Source organism: Podarcis liolepis (genome assembly GCF_965112155.1).
Source record: "Podarcis liolepis genome assembly, chromosome: 7".
Lineage (NCBI taxonomy): Eukaryota > Metazoa > Chordata > Lepidosauria > Squamata > Lacertidae > Podarcis > Podarcis liolepis.
Window position 1 is genome coordinate 87,613,701 of NC_139561.1, and position 20,130 is coordinate 87,633,830.

Here is a 20,130-nt window from a genome sequence, read left to right on the forward strand (position 1 = left end):
GACGCAAATAAAGCAGTTTGAAGACGCAAAAAAAGCAATTCCCCCCCCCAGCGACCCATTTTTAACGTTACTTGCCGGCGCCGCAAGGCATGCCGGGATTCCCACCTCTCGCTCCTCGGCGGCGACGGTTGAAAACAACACCAACCACCCTTTCCCGGTGCATGCTGGGAGCCTGGCTGGCGATTGGCTGCCGCGCCGCGGTGCCTCCTGGGGGTTGAAGTTCTCCTGTCAGGGGACCCGACAGCGGCTCCATGGACAGCCGGGAAGGTAGCCTGTTGTGAGGGGGTTTGTTGGGGTGTGGGAGACGGAGCCCCGCACCGCTGAAGTAACCGCCGCCGCCTCTTCCTCCTCCTCACACTCCCCCTTTGTTGTGTCTTTTCCTGTCACAGAGCCCGGAGCCGCCTCCGCTGCCGCCGGGGAGGACGAGGGAGAGGCCGAGGCCGAGAAGGGCCCTGCCTCGTCGGTGAGAAGCTGGCAAAGGAAAAGGGAATTGGGTGGGAGGTGGGGGTCCCCTTCTCGTATCGCCCATGGGGGTGTTTGGGGGGGGGAAAGGTCTGGTCTGACGCCTCCCCCCGGGCCTGCCAGGCAGAGGTTTAACAGACAAAGCCTCTGCCCCTCCCCTCCCTTCCTCTTGCCTTGACCCAAGTCTGTTTTTGGCCCTTCTTTTTCTGCGCTTTCGAGATGATCAAAAGTACCACGCATCTCTCAGCAGGCAGTCGAAGGCAGCCCCATATTAGGAAGCTTTTAAATGTTTGACGTTTGGCTACGCCCAGAGCATAACTGTCAACTTTCCCCTTTTCTTGCGAGGAATCCTATTCGGAATAAGATGTATCCTTATCAGGCTTTGCCCTCGGGTGGGAAAAAGTATTGCACCCGGGAAAGGGAAATGGGAGTCAACAGACACTCAAGGAATAGAGAAAAAGCTTTATTTCTACTTGACATGAGCCAACAGTGTGACGCGGCAGCTAAAAAAGCCAGTGCAATTCTGGGCTGCATCAATAGGAGTATAGCATCTAGATCAAGGGAAGTAATAGTGCCACTGTATTCTGCTCTGGTCAGACCTCACCTGGAGTACTGTGTCCAGTTCTGGGCACCACAGTTCAAGAAGGACACTGACAAACTGGAACGTGTCCAGAGGAGGGCAACCAAAATGGTCCAAGGCCTAGAAACGATGCCTTATGAGGAACGGCTAAGGGAGCTGGGCATGTTTAGCCTGGAGAAGAGGAGGTTAAGGGGTGATATGATAGCCATGTTCAAATATATAAAAGGATGTCACATAGAGGAGGGAGAAAGGTTGTTTTCTGCTGCTCCAGAGAAGCAGACACGGAGCAATGGATCCAAACTACAAGAAAGAAGATTCCACCTAAACATGAGGAAGAACTTCCTGACAGTAAGAGCTGTTTGACAGTGGAATTTGCTGCCAAGGAGTGTGGTGGAGTCTCCTTCTCTGGAGGTCTTTAAGCAGAGGCTTGACAACCATATGTCAGGAGTGCTCTGATGGTGTTTCCTGCTTGGCAGGGGGTTGGACTCGATGGCCCTTGTGGTCTATTCCAACTCTGATTCTATGATTCTATGATTCTACCATCCATGAACTGGTAGAAGGAGCAAGTGTGATAGATTCACAAAACAAGCACGAGTTCACAGCCATTTGCACAGAGTATAGATTCCCCTTCCAGTTCCCTCCCCTTTCTCCTCCTCCTCTAGAGTCCTGCCTCATGAGTTCTCCTGAGCATGAACAGAAAGCTCCTGTCTTGGGACTCTTGTGGACTCTTGGCACCCTTCCCAGGGAAGGGGGGTGAGAAGCCTTGCGGTTCAACATGTCCAAGATGTTGCAACTGAATGAGATAAAAGTCAGTTCTCAGGCTTGCTTTGAACAGAGCCTATTCATTAGCTTTCTGAAGCCTTCTTGTGCTGATAAAAGTAACAATTTGCCTTTGCCACAGCATCTTGTGAGAAAGCAGAGGAAAACTTTAGCTGTGGATTTTTAGAAGACAGAAAAGGAATTTTGGATAGTTTTGAGGCCTAGGTGACTTCAGGCCTAGGTGGGGCACCTGTCCTCACCTCCTTCACTATGGCCCAGACTGGCTAGGGAAACCCAGCCAGATGGGTGTGGGGGGTATAAATAATAAAATTATTATTATTATTATTATTACTCATACAGTAGAATCGTAGAGTTGGAAGGGTCATCTTCTGACATGATTGAGGGTCACAGAGCCAGAGACTAACATGGAGGATAAAATCATGATTTGGAATTATGAAAACATAAGACATAGGACTATGATGTGGAAAACACTTTGGAATTCAGACCGTAGGAAGTAAAAAAAAAAATTAAGATTACTATTTGGAAGACAATTGGACTTTTTTTATTGGATTTGATTTGATATGTTAATTGGATGTTCTTATTGGAAAATTAATAAACACTTTTTTTTTAAAAAAAAAGGAAGGGTCGTCTAGGGTCGTGCAAGGGAGGCCTTTTCCCACAGCTGGGCCAATGGTGAGCTGGTGTGCACCTGCTGGTTGATGGGACCGGCCACTCTGGGCCGCTCCCAACAGAATACTAAAAACACGATAAAACATTGAACATTAAAAACTTCCCTAAACAAACTTCCCTAAGAAAGAACTTGGTTTGATCCAGCACAACACTTCCTGCATTATTTGATTCACATTTTAAGAATTATGTAGCGCAGATGGGTTATGCCTCGACTGTTAGAGATCCCAAGAAGGAACAACTGGTTTGTAAATTTAATATATGACATTGTAGAGGAAGGACTCAGAGGATCCTAAGAATTGGAAGGTATCATCAAAGGTTCTCTAGTCCAATCCCCTGCAATGCAGGAATCTCAGCTAAAGCATCCATGGCAGATGGCCACCCAACCTCTGCCTAAAAACCTCCAAGGTAGGAGAATCCACATCCTCCCCAAGGGAGACCGTTCCAAGCCCTCTCTTCAGCGCTCGGTCGGAGCAAACGTCAGTTGGGGTTTCCAGCAGGTCACTGTTTGTTCTGATTCAGCTTTAAAGAGTGGGTATTCACGGGGAACGCTCCAGAGCGAAAAAGAAAAACGAAAGCACTTGGACTCAGAGATTTAAAGCACAGAGAGGATCATGCCTGGAAAGACTGGAGGAAAGGCAGGTGTGGATAAGTCCTCATAATTTCACCTTTTGGAATTTTAATTACTGTTAGGTGGCTGTGGCCACTGTGTTCTCTGTGTAGATCCATGGTGAAGAGATTTCATATGTCAGAAAGAAGTGAGTAAGTGAACTGTTAATTGCCATGGAGGAGCAATAAGTAGTGAGGTTCAGTTATTCAATGGTAGATTAAGGTTAAACAGTAAAACAAACTTCACAGTAGCTTAGAAACAACCTTTTCCAACTTCATTCACCTTTCCTTCCTATTTATTTTGTACAGGATTCAGATTCTGACAACGAAGCCGGAGCTTCTGGTGAAACTGAAAGTAGGTGTCCCATTTGAGGGGCTCCTATGTATGGGTTTGGGCCTGTGCGGGTGGAAGTTTACATCAGTGATGCAGTTGACCACAACGTATACAAAATAAAGGCCACAGATACCTGCATAAATCTGAAAATGTACTGTCATTATGTCACCTTGACTTGTGTAACTTTCTGGCTAAGGATGCTAGTCTAACCCTACTTATCTGGGAGTAAGCCTCATTGACTTCAGCAGCACTTACATCTGAGTAGACCTGGCTAGGGTTGTGCTGTAATATCTATTTTCACTTAAGTACATGAGTTTTTCCTTCAGAGCAGCCTGTGGTTCATTCTTTTGACTATAGTTGCAGACTGGAAGCAATGTATTTTTAGGCACTTGGAATTTCAGCCATCAGGTTAGCAGTGCACGTTCCTTCCCATATCTGATAACTCATTAGTTAAATCAGCTACCAAGGAGACCCTTTCAAGTTCCTAAAAACCCTTCTGTATTTAAAGCTTTTTTCAGAAAGGTGTGGAGCTGACCCTATGATTAAGCAATCATTGGGCAACCTTGGGCAGCAAATTGGTCAATTTTGTTTACTATTTTTACTACTTTTAAAATTTTGTCTCTGTTGCCAAAATGTTTTTGTCAGTCTCTGGGTGGAGAAGCTGCAGTCTCACACCCATTATTGATCTTTTGTGTTGAAAAATGAAGCTGTTATTGGGAAGAACCAGTTTCTAACACAGGTCTTTCCCCTTGCCCCTCAGATTCCTACTACCGGTATCTCTTTCCGTTGTAATGAAAGGTTTAGTTTTGACTGGAGATCATTAGCAGTGCATAATAGCAGACTTTTGAGCAACACAAACTTTTCTGCAGGCAAGATCTCATAATATAGTCTAGAGGTTCTGGACATTTGAGATTCATTGTGTCTCTCTCTCTCTTGCCAGTGGATTTTCTACGAAACCTCTTGTCCCGAACACTGGGCTTAGGCAGTGAGAAGCCTGAGAAGGTGCTGGATGAGCTGACGCTGGATGGTGTGAGCAGGTTCATGCTGTCTGAAAGATGTAAGCCAACACTCCGTTTTCAAGTGGGCTTGGACCTGGGTGGAATTCTGGCAGCCTCTTGGTTTAACGCCCTTTGCCAAGCCACCAAAAAAACACTGAGATGAAGCAGTGCTAAGATAAAGCTGAAACAGACCTCTTACTTTTAGAAAATTCATCTGAGCCAAAGCTCAGCCTTTTTTTATTCCTAGAGATACTAATAATTTTTATATATTTCTTTATACCCCATCCTTTCCCTGACTCAAGGTAGATTACAGATAAAATCATAGAATTGTACAGTTGGAAAAGACCTGAAGGGTCATTTAATCCAACCCCCTGCAATGCAGGAATCTCATCTAAAGCATCCACAACTGGTGTAAACCAGCTGAAACAAATAAAGACCAAAAGTAGGAGCCCACAGTGTTGCTACAGGGCTGGGGATAGGTGTGAGACTGTTATCATCTAAACAATGGAGATTTAAAAAGCGCTTCCTTCTTTTTTTGCTGTAGGCAAGAAGGTAGTATGTATGGTGGGAGCAGGAATCTCAACTGGTGAGTTTCACAAGGGCTTTTTTGAGCATGCGCTTCTTTTATTATTTTTGGTTGTGTCAAAAGGAAGGAATAGAGCAGGCTGCGTTTCTGGCCAGCATGTAATGTGTGTATGTGTCAGAGGCCTCTCTAGTCACAACAGTGATATATAATCCCACCTATAGAGGGGCGCTGACCCTTCTTAAATAGAAATGTTCATCTGTCTTTCCAGAGATGAGGGTCAGCGTAGAATGAGTTGCCTTCTGCTGAGTCTGTTGGTTCACTTGCAGCCTAGTACCAGCTATCCAAGGTCTTTTCCTGTCCTGCCACCAGAGATTTGTTTTATAAACTAAGAGATGTGATTGGACCTGAAAGATTCTGCATGCATATCATGCGTTCTGCCACTGAGCCATGACTCCTCCCAGGATAAAGTAGCTAAAGGCTGCACACCTAGCATGTGTATGTTTTAAAACTCTGTAGCATTTAGGGTGGCCAAAGATATTTGTCTGATGTCAAGGAATCATTACCCAGTATTGATAACCAAGTCTATTAAATTGGATCAGCACTTGATACAGATATCCCTTGCCTGAAATATTGTTTGTGACCAGTCTGGCCTCTTTTTAAGCTGCCTGCTTAAAAAGCCTTCCAGGCAGTTTCCTGATCTTCACTGCCAATGTGCACCTACCAGGGAAGAATCAGGTGTATATGCTGAAACCCAACAGGTCTGTTGATTGTCCCCTGTGAGATGTGCACACATTGAAACCTGTCAGAACCCTCTGTATCACAAGGAATTTTCTTGACAGACAAGTCAATGTAGAAAGTGTTCTTCATGGTGATTTTTTCAAAATAACTGGCTTAGGTCATACTCTAAGTTTAAGCTGGACTGATCCAGCAGGGCTCTTTTTGTGTTCTCTGTTTGAATCATAGAATCAAAGGGTTGGAAGGGACCCTGAGGGCCAGCCCCCTGCAGTGCAAAAAATCTTCTGCCCAATTTGAGGCTCAAACTCACAGCCCCAAAATTAAGAGTCTCATGCTCTAACAACTGAACTATCCATAGTTTCTTCTTCCGTTCTTCTGTTGTACTGGGGTTGAAACCAATAAAGCACCAAACACACTTCCCAGCTTAAATAATGCTGGTGTCAATACATGCGCACATCAGATGAATCTTATTTTTTTTTATTTTTATAAATATTTATTAAAGTTTCACAATTTTTTATAAACATATAGCACAAACAAAGACAAACAAAATAAACAAGTATAACTTGAAAACCATATTTTCTTATACCTTAGTTCACCGACTTCCCCGTACCTCCCCTTTCTACATTCCAATTTCAAAATTTAATTCAACAAATCCTTATTCTTAATTTTGTCTAATTTATAACCCTTCTTTTTCTTTAACTTAACCCTTACAGCTGTAAACCGCACTTTTTAGAACCAACGTCATTCTAACATTCATAAATTTTACAGTATTTCTTAAGATAGTCCTTAAATTTCTTCCAATCTTCTTCCGCCGTCTCTCTTCCCTGGTCTCGGATTCTGCCAGTCATTTCCGCACATTGGATGAATCTTAACCAGCGTCCGGGGGGTAGGGCAAGTCTCTGGTAGGATTTTCCAACTACTGAATTTCTTAACGAAGTGACATTGTGCCTCTCAGCTGCAGGGATACCTGATTTCCGCTCACCAGGCACGGGGCTCTACGCCAACTTGCAGCAGTACAACCTGCCGTACCCTGAAGCCATCTTTGAGATCAGCTATTTCAAGGTACCACACTTAGTCATCTGCCCGCAAGCTGGCATCAGCTGAAAACACCATGAAAGCTGGCATCAGCTGAAAACACCATTGTTTTCTCTTTGTGCGACTGATTGTATTTCTCTGCCTTGATTTAGCAACACCCGGAGCCATTCTTTGCCTTGGCCCGAGAACTGTACCCGGGGCAATTCAAGGTAAGCTTTCTTTTGCATTGTCCCTAATTTAGAGTTAAAACATGGCTCAGGGAGAGGGGATTGGATATCATATGTTTTGGGAAGGTTTGGGGTTAGGGAGGTCAGGGCTCCCAGGTTCTGTCCCCAGATTTCAGCCAGGACTGTAACTTCTAACTTGTTTGTGGACTTTCTTGATGTTTTAAAGTCTCTTGGGATGTTTGAGACATTTTGATTTTTTTCAGTAGTTCCCTTAATTGTTGAAGGAAGCGTTCACTTCTTTTGGACTTGGTGCCATGGATTTAAAGAAGGGAAAGCTATATGTCTCCTCATTTTCAGCACAGCATATGTAGGAGGCAGCTTTGTGTCAAAGCCATGTATACCTGTTTGCAGCTCTGGTTTGTGGAGCAAGATGGGAGCTGGATTTCTCCAGGGTTTTCTTCCCAGTTCAAATGAGTTGAGGAGATGTGGATCTTGAATCCGGAAGAGGGCTCCTGTTGGTGGGAAGAGGCCTGGAATTCTGGGTTCCTGTTACCACTCTGATTAATCCTCGTTCCCTGCTTTGCAGTACTAGCTCTTGGTTTGGGGAGTGGAGGACCCCTCTCTCTAAGCCCCCGTATCCCTACCTCTATAAGGCACTGCTGCCTGATTGTCCATAACCTCTGGGCCTCATAGGGATAGCACAGGGGAAGTGAAAAATGTTGCCCCATTTGCTTTCTCTAATAATAAATAAATTTTATTTATACCCCACCCTCCCCAGCCAAGACCGGGCTCAGGGCGACTAACACCAGGTATAAAACAATTGATTAAAATGCAACTTAAAAACAAGATTAAAATACAACATTAAAATGCAGCCTCATTTCAGTAGAAACTCAAATAAAAAACTTTTTGGGGATGAAAACGTCAAATCTTCACCAAGGCCAACTATCCAGACTGGTCCTACGTGGGCCAGAAAAAAGCCAGGGAAGTCCCCAAATAGGAGTTCCATCACAGAAGGAGAAAGGAAAAAGGGTGAGGGGATCAAGTTGATTCCAAGCCAAAGGCCAGGTGGAACAACTCTGTCTTACAGGCCCTGCAGAAAGAAATCAGATCCTGCAGGGCCCTGGTCTCATAAGACAGAGCGTTCCACCAGGCCGGGGCCAGTGTTGAAAAGGCCCTGGTTCTGGTTGAGGCTAATAAAATAATAAAATGCTAATTGCATGCAAATAGGCAGCAACAGGAAAGAGCAGGAGCAGCAGGATCGGGAAGCTCCAGAGAGTAGCAGTTTGGCCCTTGCAGGAGTGCCCAGCGATGCATGCCCTGTTGCCAGCCCTGTTCCTTGAGTTCCAGTAAACCACCGCCTACCACATCTGTTTCCAAGAATAGTGGCTTAGCCTGGGGCTCTGCTCTTTTTCAGCCCACGGTCTGCCACTACTTCATGCGCCTCCTGAAGGAGAAAGGGATGCTGTTGCGCTGCTACACACAGGTGGGTAAAACCAACCTTCTTGTGGATCACAAAAGAGGGCAAGTGACTCAGCCTAGAGGACTTAGGCTTTTTTATTTTAAAATGTTGGAAACATCTGGTGAGCCTGGTGGTATTGCTCTGCAGGCCAACCCTGCTTCCAGAAGTCACTCTAGATGGGTAAGAGGGAAGATTGGAGGTTAGTATCCCAGAACTCAGTGGAAGCAGAGCCAACCACCAGCCCTTTAGCCATTCCTGGTTCTTTCTTCATTGCATGGCATACAAATAGTAAAGGAGGAAGGATATGCAGTCCCAATGCCAGAACCACTTGTCTCAGTCAGTAGTTTGACCTCTGTTCCCATGGGCATTGCAGTTCTTTGCCCTATTACAGAGCAGGAGCCTTTGACACATCAGAAGCATCTCTTAGAATTGTGCTCCTTGTTGCTTGCTGCCCCTAGTCAGCTTTAGCTCTTATGTGGGCAGCCATTTGAGCTTAGAGAATTTCTCCCGCTCACTTGTCCTGGACACTTTCTCTGTCCTTCTCAGAACATAGACACCTTGGAGCGGGTGGCTGGCCTGGATCAGAATGACCTCGTGGAAGCTCACGGCACCTTCTTCACTTCCCACTGCATCCATTCTGGCTGCAAAAAGGCATACACCCTGGAGTGGATGAAAGGTGATGCTCCATAGTGTGTGTGTGTGTGTGTGTGTTGCAGGGGGTGGGGGGGAGGGCAATCATGGGATCCTAGAGGGAGGACTGAAGGGGTATACAATAGAAATAAAACTTCCTTTGGGGAAGTTTTCAAACTGGGAGGGGTGGCTAACACCCCAGAGGACAGGATCACACTTCAAAACGACCTTGACAGATTAGAGAACTGGGCCAAAACAAACAAGATGAATTTTAACAGGGAGAAATGTAAAGTATTGCACTTGGGCAAAAAAAATGAGAGGCACAAATACAAGATGGGTGACACCTGGCTTGAGAGCAGTACATGTGAAAAGGATCTAGGAGTCTTGGTTGACCACAAACTTGACATGAGCCAACAGTGTGACGCGGCAGCTAAAAAAGCCAATGCAATTCTGGGCTGCATCAATAGGAGTATAGCATCTAGATCAAGGGAAGTAATAGTGCCACTGTATTCTGCTCTGGTCAGACCTCACCTGGAGTACTGTGTCCAGTTCTGGGCACCACAGTTCAAGAAGGACACTGACAAACTGGAACGTGTCCAGAGGAGGGCAACCAAAATGGTCAAAGGCCTGGAAACGATGCCTTATGAGGAACGGCTAAGGGAGCTGGGCATGTTTAAGCCTGGAGAAGAGGAGGTTAAGGGGTGATATGATAGCCATGTTCAAATATATAAAAGGATGTCACATAGAGGAGGGAGAAAGGTTGTTTTCTGCTGCTCCAGAGAAGCAGACACGGATCAATGGATCCAAACTACAAGAAAGAAGATTCCACCTAAACATTAGGAAGAACTTCCTGACAGTAAGAGCTGTTCGACAGTGGAATTTGCTGCCAAGGAGTGTGGTGGAGTCTCCTCTTTTGGAGGTCTTTAAGCAGAGGCTTGACAACCATATGTCAGGAGTGCTCTGATGGTGTTTCCTGCTTGGCAGGGGGTTGGACTCGATGGCCCTTGTGGTCTCTTCCAACTCTATGATTCTATGATTCTATTCTATGATTCTATGAAATCCTGCGGAATCTCTTGGACGGGGCTTTGATACCTTTTGGTAGAGAGGAAGCAATGTGTGATAGGTTGCCACTTCTTGGTGGTGAGATAACCGTGGTTTCCATACCGTGTGAATGCTGCTGCTGAAGGAGGCACTGCTGCCTGTGATTTCAGCGTGCCAATTCAGTCACCCAAGGCATAAAAGAGTAGCTGCTTGTTTGCCCAGTATGGAGGCAAGTGTGGGTGCGTCAGAAAATGGGCTTACTGCCCGTGGGCTGCGTTCAGTTACATTTTCTAGCATTCCAGACCTCTTGTCTGTTTCCTTTCAGAAAAGATCTTCTCATCTCTCATTCCAAAGTGTGAGAAATGTCAAAGTGTTGTGAAGCCAGGTGAGCTTATCTTCTGAAATGTCACCTCCCCCCAACCCATCTCAAAATCCTTTGTTGTAGATTTGATTCAAACACAAGGGCAGAGGCGTTAGAAATTTGCTGCAGCTGTTTTTTGTTTCTAATGAAAGCCGAGATTATCAAGGAGCTGCAGTCTATTCTCTCACAGAATCTCTCCACTCATGCAGTGCTGACTTTCCCCCCTTCTCTACTCAGATATCGTGTTCTTTGGGGAGAATCTGCCCTCTCGTTTCTTCTCTCTGATGCAGTCAGTAAGTGTCGTGGTTGCTTTTCCCTCAGAGTCAGGATTCTTGTAGCCCCATATTCACAGGTCTGCAAAGCCCCATGACCTCTGGATCCTTAAGTTAACTGCTGAAATTTGCACAAATGCACTAGATATCGAATCAGTGGTAAATTTTGTGGCTTTTTAAATGTATTTTGATTGGGTTATGTCAGTTTACTATATTGTAAGCCTCCCAGGGTTTATGTAAAGAGGGAACATGGATTTTTAAAAAGATGTGTTGACCAGAAATGGGAGCACAGTGAATGTGCAGAGCAGCTTCAGAACTGCGCCCCTCCATAATTCGCATGGGGGAGGCCTGCAGCAGAGAGCTGCACAGTCACCTGCTCAGTCACTTTGGAGTGAGAGGAGAGTCAGTGATCTCAGTGGTTGGAGTCCCCTTAGTGACTACCCCAGGAAGCATTGTCCTTGCTCTCAGCTGGATCTCAGTGATGCTGTCACAGAGCCAAATCTGTAGGCTGTGTAATCCTATGACAGGCCTACTACAGTGGTGCCTCGCAAGACGAAATTAATTTGTTCCGCAAGTTTTTTCTTCTTGCGAGTTTTTCGTCTTGCGAAGCACGGTTTCCCATAGGAATGCATTGAAAATCAATCAATGTGTTCCTATGGAGACCGTCCAGGGACAGAGGGGAAGCGCCGCGTGCCTTCCCCTCTGTCCCCGGACCTGTGGGGACAGAGAGAAGATTGCTTCTCCCCGTTGCCTGCCCCGCAATCTCTGGGGACAGAGGGGAAGGCGCGGACCTGTTTTAAAGCAAGGGAAGGGGCAGCGGGGAGAATCGCTTCTCCCCGTTGCCGCCCCTTGGTTCAAAAGGGGCCCGGGGAGAGAGGGGCTGGCAACGGGGAGAAGCGATCTTCTCCCCGCTGCCCCTTGCTTCAAAAGAGGTCCGGGGACAGCGGGGAAGACGCGCTGCGCTTCCCCGCTATCCCCGGAGCTTGCGGGGCAAGCTTCGTTTTGCGAAGCAAGCCCATAGGGAAATGTGTCTTGCGAAGCGGCTAAGAAAACGAAAAACTCCTACGTCTAGCGAGTTTTTCGTCTTCCGAGGCGTTCGTCTTGCGGGGCACCACTGTATATCATTCTAGATGGCTGGGATTAGTAAAACATTTATCAAGGGGTAGGGAAAATGGAAACAGCAGATTGGGCTATAAATAGGTACAAAAGAGAAGTCTTTGTCGAGGGGGTTAAGGAAAACCCTGCACCAAAGATGCTCGTGAGGAATTAATGCATTCAGAGCAGCCCTGTAAATAGGGTATAATCAACTCTTACATTGTTCATTGTGGGCTTGTTAGCTCAGCACACTTCAGTTTGTGGCCAGAAATCACTCTGTGTGCAGCACGCCAGCATTTAATGCTCATGCATTCCAGGAGTCTGTGGTTTTCTTCTCTGCTGAAGAGCTGCAATTGCTTACACCCTCATGGGCTTTGAACCACAGAATTCTCCCGTGAACTGTAATGAATGTAACTATGTTCGAATCATGTGGCTTGTCTAGCCCAGCAAGTAGATGATAACTGGGTTCAGGGCAATGCACCCAAAGGGTGCAAATAGCCTCCTTGTGGTTTTGGAGAGGAGAGAGGAGGTACTGAAACACGGCTAGAGAGCTTGCGGCGGTATTTCTGTGGTGCTCGCAATCCTTCACAGCAGCCCCCCCTCTCCTTCCCTCCTGCTTGCAGGATTTCCGTAACGTGGACTTGCTTATTATCATGGGCACCTCCCTGCAGGTCCAGCCCTTTGCCTCTCTCGTCAGCAGGTAGGTGAACTTCTGCCATGTAGGCAGTGTGGCTGAGGGGGTGACTATTGCTTGTTAAAGCAACACTACCATAGCCATTTTTTCCTTTCTCCTTTCAAGGGTTCCAACAAACACACCGCGGCTCCTGATCAACAAGGAGAAGACTGGAGAGGTAAGATAGTACAGACTATGGCCCTCTGCGATTAGGTATTCTGGGTTGAAAAGCTTCTCAGGTACCGGAAGTAACTGCTTTTGTTACTATAATTGCAGCAGAGAGAACATTTTCCTGACACCAACATCTACTCTGCTCTCATTAGGAATGGTGGGACACGCAAGCAAGGTTTAGAGGCTGTGCTTTTAATGACATCAACTCTCTGTGCAAATCCAGTTTCCAGCAATGGTTATTTTCATAGTTGAGTGCTAATGGGGACCTTGTGTACAGTTGCACAAAAACTTGCCCAAGATATCAGCAACAACTTAGTCTCCAGAGCAAGTGATATATAGGGGCAGAATTGGAGCCTTCCATGAAGACAATTAACTTTAAGACTTAATCAGTGTGATGATACTGATAAGGACAGTGAAGAATCCATGAAACAGTCATTCCCTCTCCCTCCCAGTGATAAGTACCATCTTGGAGCCATTGAGAGACTCTTTTTATGCTTTCTGTCTCTTTGCAGAGTGATCCTTTCATGTCCCTGATGGGCTACGGCTGTGGAATGGACTTTGATTCAGAGAAGGCATACAGGCACGTGACCTTTGGGACTGGGCTGGGAACAGAAGCTGAGCCAGTGATGCTACCACTGGATGGTGGGGGCCCGGGGTGTTTAATGGTGTGGGGCTCAGAACAGAGCAGTTAGTAAAGTGGAGGCTCTTGGGCAAGAGGACATGGTGTTTGGGTTGTACCCTCTCTTGAATCTGCACTGTTAACGCTTTGTGAGTGAGTACAGTAGCCTAGAAGCACAAATGGTGACCACTCTCTCTTTGACTCCTTCACAGTGAGAGCCAGTGTGGTGTAGTGGTTAAGAGCAGTAGACTCATAATCTGGTGAACCAGGTTCGCGTCTCCGCTCCTCCACGTGCAGCTGCTGGGTGACCTTGGGCTAGTCACACTTCTTTGAAGTCTCTCAGCTCCACTCACCTCACGGAGTGTTTGTTGTGGGGCAGGAAGGGAAAGGAGAATGTTAGCCGCTTTGAGACTCCTTCGGGTAGTGATAAAGCGGGATATCAAATCCAAACTCCTCTTCTTCTTCTTCTTCTTCTTCTTCTTCTTCTTCTTCTTCTTCTTCTTCTTCCCTTCCATCTGTAATTTTGGGATGATAACACTGACCTTGCAAGGAACCCCAAAAGAATGTACGTGAATTGTTTTGAGTGTTTAGAGAGCACTCTATGTTGTTCACTAAAGCATAATTCTTTTGTGGGGGCCTCCCATCTTCTCTTGTAGGGATGTTGCCTGGCTTGGAGACTGTGACGAGGGCTGCCTGGCTTTGGCCGAGCTGCTGGGATGGAAGGTACCTATCCTGTTAAGGGACCGCTGGGGTGCAGCCCAGATCATACATAAACAGGTTGCATTTGGGTTTTGTCTCATATCCTACTTAGACTTGCCATCCTTATACAGCTCCATTCTACCTTGTCTCTCAGTGAGATTCCCAGCTTGATTTCTTTTCTTTCAGACGGAGCTGGAGGAACTGGTGAAAAAGGAGCACGCTGCCATAGATGCCAAGTCAGGCGGGGCAAGTGCCTCCCACCCTCTAACCAAGGAGCAGAAGGAAAAGCCATCCCCCAAGAAGGAAAAGCCTCCTGACGGCAAAGAGTGAAGAGGTTTGACAGGACAGGAGGGACGTTTGCTGTGGAGGAATTAAAAATCAACGTGGCCACAGGCTGAGTGATCCTTGTGGCTTGTTGACTTGCCTGACTTGACTTCTGTAAGCCCGGGATCAACAGAAATATTCTTCTTGGGAGATAATGAAGTGGGGAATCCAAGCTGGGTTGTGGAATGGAAGTGAGGAGATGCCCAGGTAGCAACGCACAAAGTCTTTCTGCTGACTTTGGGGGTGTTTGATTGAAGCCCTAAATTGCTGGAATCATGAGCGAGAAGGTGGATTCTTGAATTAGCAATATTAATATTTCTTTGGGGTTGAGTTCCATTCCTTTATGCTTCTGTTTCATTTCTTAACTTCCAACTAACCTGTGCTATGTCTGAAGGCCGATGGAGGGAGTGATGAACAAAACCAGCCTTGGTCTTAACTATGCCCTCTCGCTGTTTTCCCTGGAGAACAGATTCTTTCTTTGGCACCAGCGTGGCCAAGAAAGGCCGGTGGGGAGAGTGGTTGTCCCGAGGGGGTTATCTGATAACCCTCTTGACCTTTGGAAGGTTGCAATTTTGCAAGAGTACTTTTAAGCTTTTGCCTTGATTGTTTTGCATTAAGCTATTATAAGTGGCAATTAAATTCAAGCACCTTGATCGAAGGACAGGATATTGTGTCTCTTTACTCTGCTCCTTCAAGCGCTTCCTCACACGCAGGGCCTTTTCTGGTTGGGCTGTTGGATTGTAAGTGTCTTTGGTTGCTTTTTATTATATAACCTTTCCAAAAGAAAATCGGAGTAGGTCTCAGCAGATTAAAAAACAAATATTAAATTGCCCATTTAAAATTGGATTAAAATAAGATAATGTCTGGGTGATGTTAAAAAAAACAGCCTAGCCCTTTACAGGACCCCAGAAGCCAGCCCATAATTTCCAAAAGATGCTTGAGTTTCCAGTACTCCTTATGGAGAAAATTCCCTTTTCCTACTGGACAGCCTTGGCACAGATACGCACAAAGGTGCGTATTGGCATAGACCCCATTATCGCTGTTTATTTGTACGCCACCTTTCCATAGCAGACCATACTCCAGGCGACTCACCACACCAGAAGGTTTACATAATTTGCTTAGATACGGGACATAACAAAATTTAGATAGTCACAAACAATAAGCTAATGAAAACATCTTGTGTTAGTAAATATACAGTAGTATTACAGTGGCAATTCTTAATAAGGTCCAGCAATAAAAATTCGAGAACATAATCCAGATAATGGCAAAAATGATGCATCTCGAAGACAAAACCTTGGTCCCAGCAGTAACCCCTGAACAAGGCTCCACCCTGACAGTTTGTAGGCATTGTGAGCAGCAAAAGCAGCAGCCTTTGTGGCTGGAGTCAGTCAGGGCCTCTGCCCTCCCAGGCCAGGTGGAAATAGGCCAGGCAAGACAGGGAGCAGGGTTTGCAGGACTCGCAATGAGGTGCGGAATGAGCCAGAGGCTACTTCCATTGTCAGATGCCTTGTGCTATGCCGCAGCTTCATAAATCCTTTCTGGGTGGAGATGTAAGGTAAAGGTAAAGGGACCCCTGACCATTAGTTCCAGCCGTGGCCAACTCTGGGGTTGCGGCTCTCATCTCGCTTTACTGGCCGAGGGAGCCAGCATACAGCTTCTGGGTCATGTGGCCAGCAGGACTAAGCCGCTTCTGGCAAACCAGAGCAGCACACCGAAACACCATTTACCTTCCCGCTGGAGTAGTTCCCACCATATCCCAGAATACAGTTCGTACAGCATCATTGCTACATCATTGCTACATCACTGACATGTCACATAAGGGGAGGGGTTAAGCTTGGCAAACATGTCCAGACAAGTTCTTGGTACAAGTTCTTGGTACAAGATTAGCTTCCCCAACCGCTTCTTTTTGGGGTTCCTTGCAAGGTCAGTGTTATCATCCCAAAATTACAGATGGAAGGGAAGAAGAAGAAGAAGAAGAAGAAGAAGAAGAAGAAGAAGAAGAAGAAGAAGAAGAAGAATGGTCACAGAAAATCATAAAAATGCAGAAAAAACCCCACAAGCTGGCTGGAAGCCCAGCCAGATGGGTGGGGTATAAATAATAAATTATTATTATTCTGAACTAGATGGACCAAAGACCTGCCTCCATATGTAGCAGGCTCTAAGGTTACCAGACGTCCCCATTTCCCAGGGACAGTCCCCGGATTTACAAATCAGTCCACTGACAAAATTCTATCATTCCTACTAAAGTTGAAAAGTGTCCCCGGATTCATTGAAAAAAAATCTGGTAACCTGACCATGAATATTTTTTTGTGGGAGTGAGGCTACTTACAAAGACGGCTCCTTTCAGCAGATCTGGAACAGTCATGGGGATAAAGCCCTGTGGGGGGAAAAGGAAGCGGATGAAGAGCTGTAGGAACCATCTTTGGGTGCCTGGCTCCCAGGGACCCCCTAAGAGGGTAAAGGTAAAGGGACCCCTGACCATTAGGTCCAGTCGTGGCCGACTCTGGGGTTGCGGTGCCCATCTCGCTTTACTGGCCGAGGGAGCCGGCGTGCAGCTTCCGGGTCATGTGGCCAGCATGACTAAGCTGCTTTTGGCGAACCAGAGCAGCACACGGAAACGCCGTTTACCTTCCTGCCGGAGTGGTACCTATTTATCTCCTTGCACTTGACGTGCTTTCGAACTGCTAGGTTGGCAGGAGCAGGGACTGAGGAGCAGGAGCTCACCCCATCGTGGGGATTCGAACCGCCGACTTTCTGATTGACAAGCCCAAGAGGCTCAGTGGGTTAGACCACAGCGCCACCCACGTCCCATGGGTGGAGATGTATTCCTGATTAAATAGCTCCCCCTACAGTGAAGGTGGGAGCATCCTTGTAGTGTTGAGGATCCGTGTGAAAACCTCCTTGAAAGACATTGTGATTTATTTGCAAGAAGATCCAAATGGGCTTACATTTGAAATCCTAAATTGAGCAACAAAGACAGTAACATATCAGAGTAAGACCACGCAACGAAACCATTGAAATGAGAGTCGGCACAAAGCAACACAATGGGGGGGAGTGTTTAGAATCATTCAGTATAGGCGAAACTGCCACAATAAAAGGAGCTTAGGAACAACTATGTTTGCGGCTCTCTGGGGAGAGACATGCGGAGTCCAGGTGCTGCAATGCTGAAGGGTCCAGTCTTGTGTCTCCAATCATCTACGGTACCTGGAAAGGTGGTGGAAAACTGAGCAGGGCATCTGACATTGATGGCAGGTGGGCTGGCAGGTTCAGGTGGGAGGGGGCAGCCCATCAACTACTCTCCTTCCAAAACATTTAAGGAATCGATTTAGAACTTCCGATACCTTGTTCTCAGCGTTGTAGTCCCTGTTTTTTTCTGATCTCTCATGGGAATCCACTCACATTCACAAATCCTACAGCGATGTCTAGGCTGGCTTAGTCATATCTACAGAATGGAAGATGGCAGGAGTTACTCTGCGGGGAGCAGGCTCCCAGCAACCGGACCCATCAGCTGACCAACTGTGCATTACAAAGACTTCTGCCAACATGATATGAAGGCTGGCAACATTGACCTCGCCATGTGGGAATCTTGCAGTGCCTGGAGGCAGTCAGTCAGGTTGTGCATCCATAGCAGTGACCGGAGGAGGAATGACCGCTGGGAGAGAGCGCAGAATGAAGAAATGCTATTATACGTAGGCAGCAGCACAACCGGACGCCTTCGTCTGCCCCAGCTGCTAGAAAACATGTCTCTCCTGCATCAGTCTCTTCAGCCACAGCAGGCGCTGTAACTCCAGCAGCTTGACTTCACCCCTAAAGGTGCACTCTTCCTTTGTCTCCTAAGGCAAACGGATGCCAACCAGTAGCTAAACACCCCAAGGTTGCTTGCCCCTTGCTCTGTTCTCTCCTGCCAGAGGTTTTCAAGCACTTTGGGTGGGTGGGGGAACAAATGGAAGGTATCTTTCTCAGGTGTGCTTGTAGAAAAGCCGGGAACTAGCCTCTGCCCAGCAGATACCTGTATGTGTTTCAGGCTTTTCATGTTCTTAATTAAACCTGCTTCCTTGTACAGTGGTACCTCGGGTTACATACGCTTTAGGTTATGGACTCTGCTAACCCATAAACAGTGCTTCAGGTTAAGAACTCTGCTTCAGGATGAGAACAGAAATCGTGCTCCGGCGGCGCAGCAGCAGCAGGAGGCCCCATTAGCTAAAGTGGTGCTTCAGGTTAAGAGCAGTTTCAGGTTAAGAACGGACCTCCAGAACGAATTAAGTTCTTAACCCGAGGTACCACTGTATAGTTTTAGTTTTAACAACTGGCATCTGGTGCAAAATGTGATGGGAGTGGTATTCAGTGATGTGAGGGAGGCTCTGAAAACCAGCTTTAACGCCCTACTCCCACCTTGCTACCTCTCCATTACAGTGGTGCCTCGCAAGATGAAATTAATCCGTTCCACGAGTCTCTTCGTCTAGCGGTTTTTTCGTCTTGCGAAGCAACCCTATTAGCGGATTAGCGCTATTAAAGGTTTAGCGGCTATTAAAGGCTTAGCGGATTAGCAGTTTAGCGGCTTAGAAAAAGGGGGGGAGCAAAAAAAATCGGAACACTCGCAAGACGTTTTTGTCTTGCGAAGCAAGCCCATAGGGAAAATCGTCTTGCGAAGCAGCTCAAAAACGGAAAACCCTTTCGTCTAGCGGGTTTCCCATCTTGCGAGGCATTCGTCTTGCGGGGCATCACTGTATTCCTGTGCTTAGGAAACGTGAAAAATGTAGCAAAAGAACAGCCAATGCCATTTGGGGTTTTGCACTGCAGGCATATCCCCGCCTCATTTTAGAACCGAGCACCTTCCTGTTCTTTGCATTCGGGACCTCTTAATCCCCGTAAGAAGCGCTTGCGGTATTGTGTTGGGCCAAAGAACAAGTACAAGAGCAGGAAGTGACTTGCGGGCTCAAGGGCTGGCATCTCTTGGGTGGCAACGTACACAAAACATTATGCCTCTGAATACAAGGTGCAGGGAGCCCCAGGTGGGCAGAACACAGCTGTGCTCATGTCCGGCTTGCGGGGCATCTGGTCAGCTGCTATGGGAACAGGATGCTGGCCTAAACGGGTCTCCTTTGGCCTGATCCAGCAGTCTCGTCTGAAGTTATTTAAATGCATTCAGCTGCCTTGAAGCAGACCAAAGCACCACGAAGTAGGCAGATCTGTGTGGGACCCCAGGAGACCAGATCCAGAGATACAGATAGGTATGTTCTGGAATGCTGTGGGGTTGGGAAAATAGAAATCTGGTTCCAAGTTGTTGGGTCCGGACACTTGAGAAACAAGAACGACTTTCCGGAACTGTTGCAGAGAGAATTTTGAGCAAATGTTTATGCAATAGAAAGCGGAGTCGGTAAACTGCAAAGGTGGTGGAATTTCTACCTGTTGCTTCGGTTTCCTTTCCACCCCCTCCTCCTCCTCACCCGTTCCCAGGTGTTTACTGCTCCCCTTGCTGATCTTAATCTCCTTCGTATGCCCTCCATCCTTCCTCTTCGTGTGACAAGAACAAGATGCCTCTCCCCACCCCTGAAAAAGGCTAAGAAGCCGCTACAGTGGTACCTCGCAAGATGAATGCCTCGCAAGACGAAAAACTCGCAAGACGAAAGAGTTTTTCATTTTTTGAGTTGCTTCGCAAGACGAATTTCCCCATGGGCTTGCTTTGCAAGACGAAAACATCTTGCAAGTTTGTTTCCTTTTTCTTAAAACTGTTAATACCCAGGGTGCATTGCCCCGCAAGACGAAAAATTCGCAAGACGAAAAAACTCGCAGAATGAATTAATTTCGTCTTGCGAGGCACCACTGTATTTTGTTTTATCAGCATTTAGCACTTTCAGATACAGCGGTACCTTGGTTTACAACCACAATCCGTT

The 20,130-nt window shown here is 46.7% G+C and overlaps 2 protein-coding genes and 1 long non-coding RNA gene across 3 annotated transcripts in view; 2 read left to right on the plus strand and 1 right to left on the minus strand.

The window, feature by feature from the left end:
* Nucleotides 1-20,130, minus strand: part of LOC310712747 — a 410,683-nt gene that overhangs the window by 251,646 nt on the left and 138,907 nt on the right. The window lies entirely within an intron of this gene.
* On the plus strand, nt 191-14,894 carry SIRT2 (sirtuin 2). Its single transcript, XM_083515941.1, has 16 exons — nt 191-267; nt 390-463; nt 3,407-3,452; nt 4,372-4,488; nt 4,974-5,015; nt 6,646-6,752; nt 6,878-6,934; nt 8,307-8,375; nt 8,898-9,027; nt 10,348-10,407; nt 10,621-10,676; nt 12,374-12,450; nt 12,550-12,601; nt 13,107-13,174; nt 13,870-13,936; nt 14,099-14,894. The coding sequence occupies exons 1-16, from the start codon at nt 252-254 to the stop codon at nt 14,240-14,242; spliced, it is 1,182 nt and encodes a 393-aa protein (XP_083372067.1). The 5' UTR covers nt 191-251; the 3' UTR covers nt 14,243-14,894.
* Nucleotides 18,974-20,130, plus strand: part of RINL (Ras and Rab interactor like) — a 51,903-nt gene continuing 50,746 nt past the window's right edge. The window contains exon 1 of the mRNA XM_083515822.1: nt 18,974-19,467. The gene's annotated coding sequence lies outside the window, so the exon portion shown is untranslated. The remainder of the gene's footprint in view (nt 19,468-20,130) is intronic.

What these genes read in the sequence shown, in the direction of transcription:
- SIRT2 (XM_083515941.1), top strand. An exon ending in TTTGCCTCTCTCGTCAGCAG is followed by an intron (nt 12,451 to 12,549) that starts GTAGGTGAACTT and finishes TCTCCTTTCAAG; the next exon opens with GGTTCCAACAAACACACCGC. An exon ending in CCGAGCTGCTGGGATGGAAG is followed by an intron (nt 13,937 to 14,098) that starts GTACCTATCCTG and finishes CTTTTCTTTCAG; the next exon opens with ACGGAGCTGGAGGAACTGGT.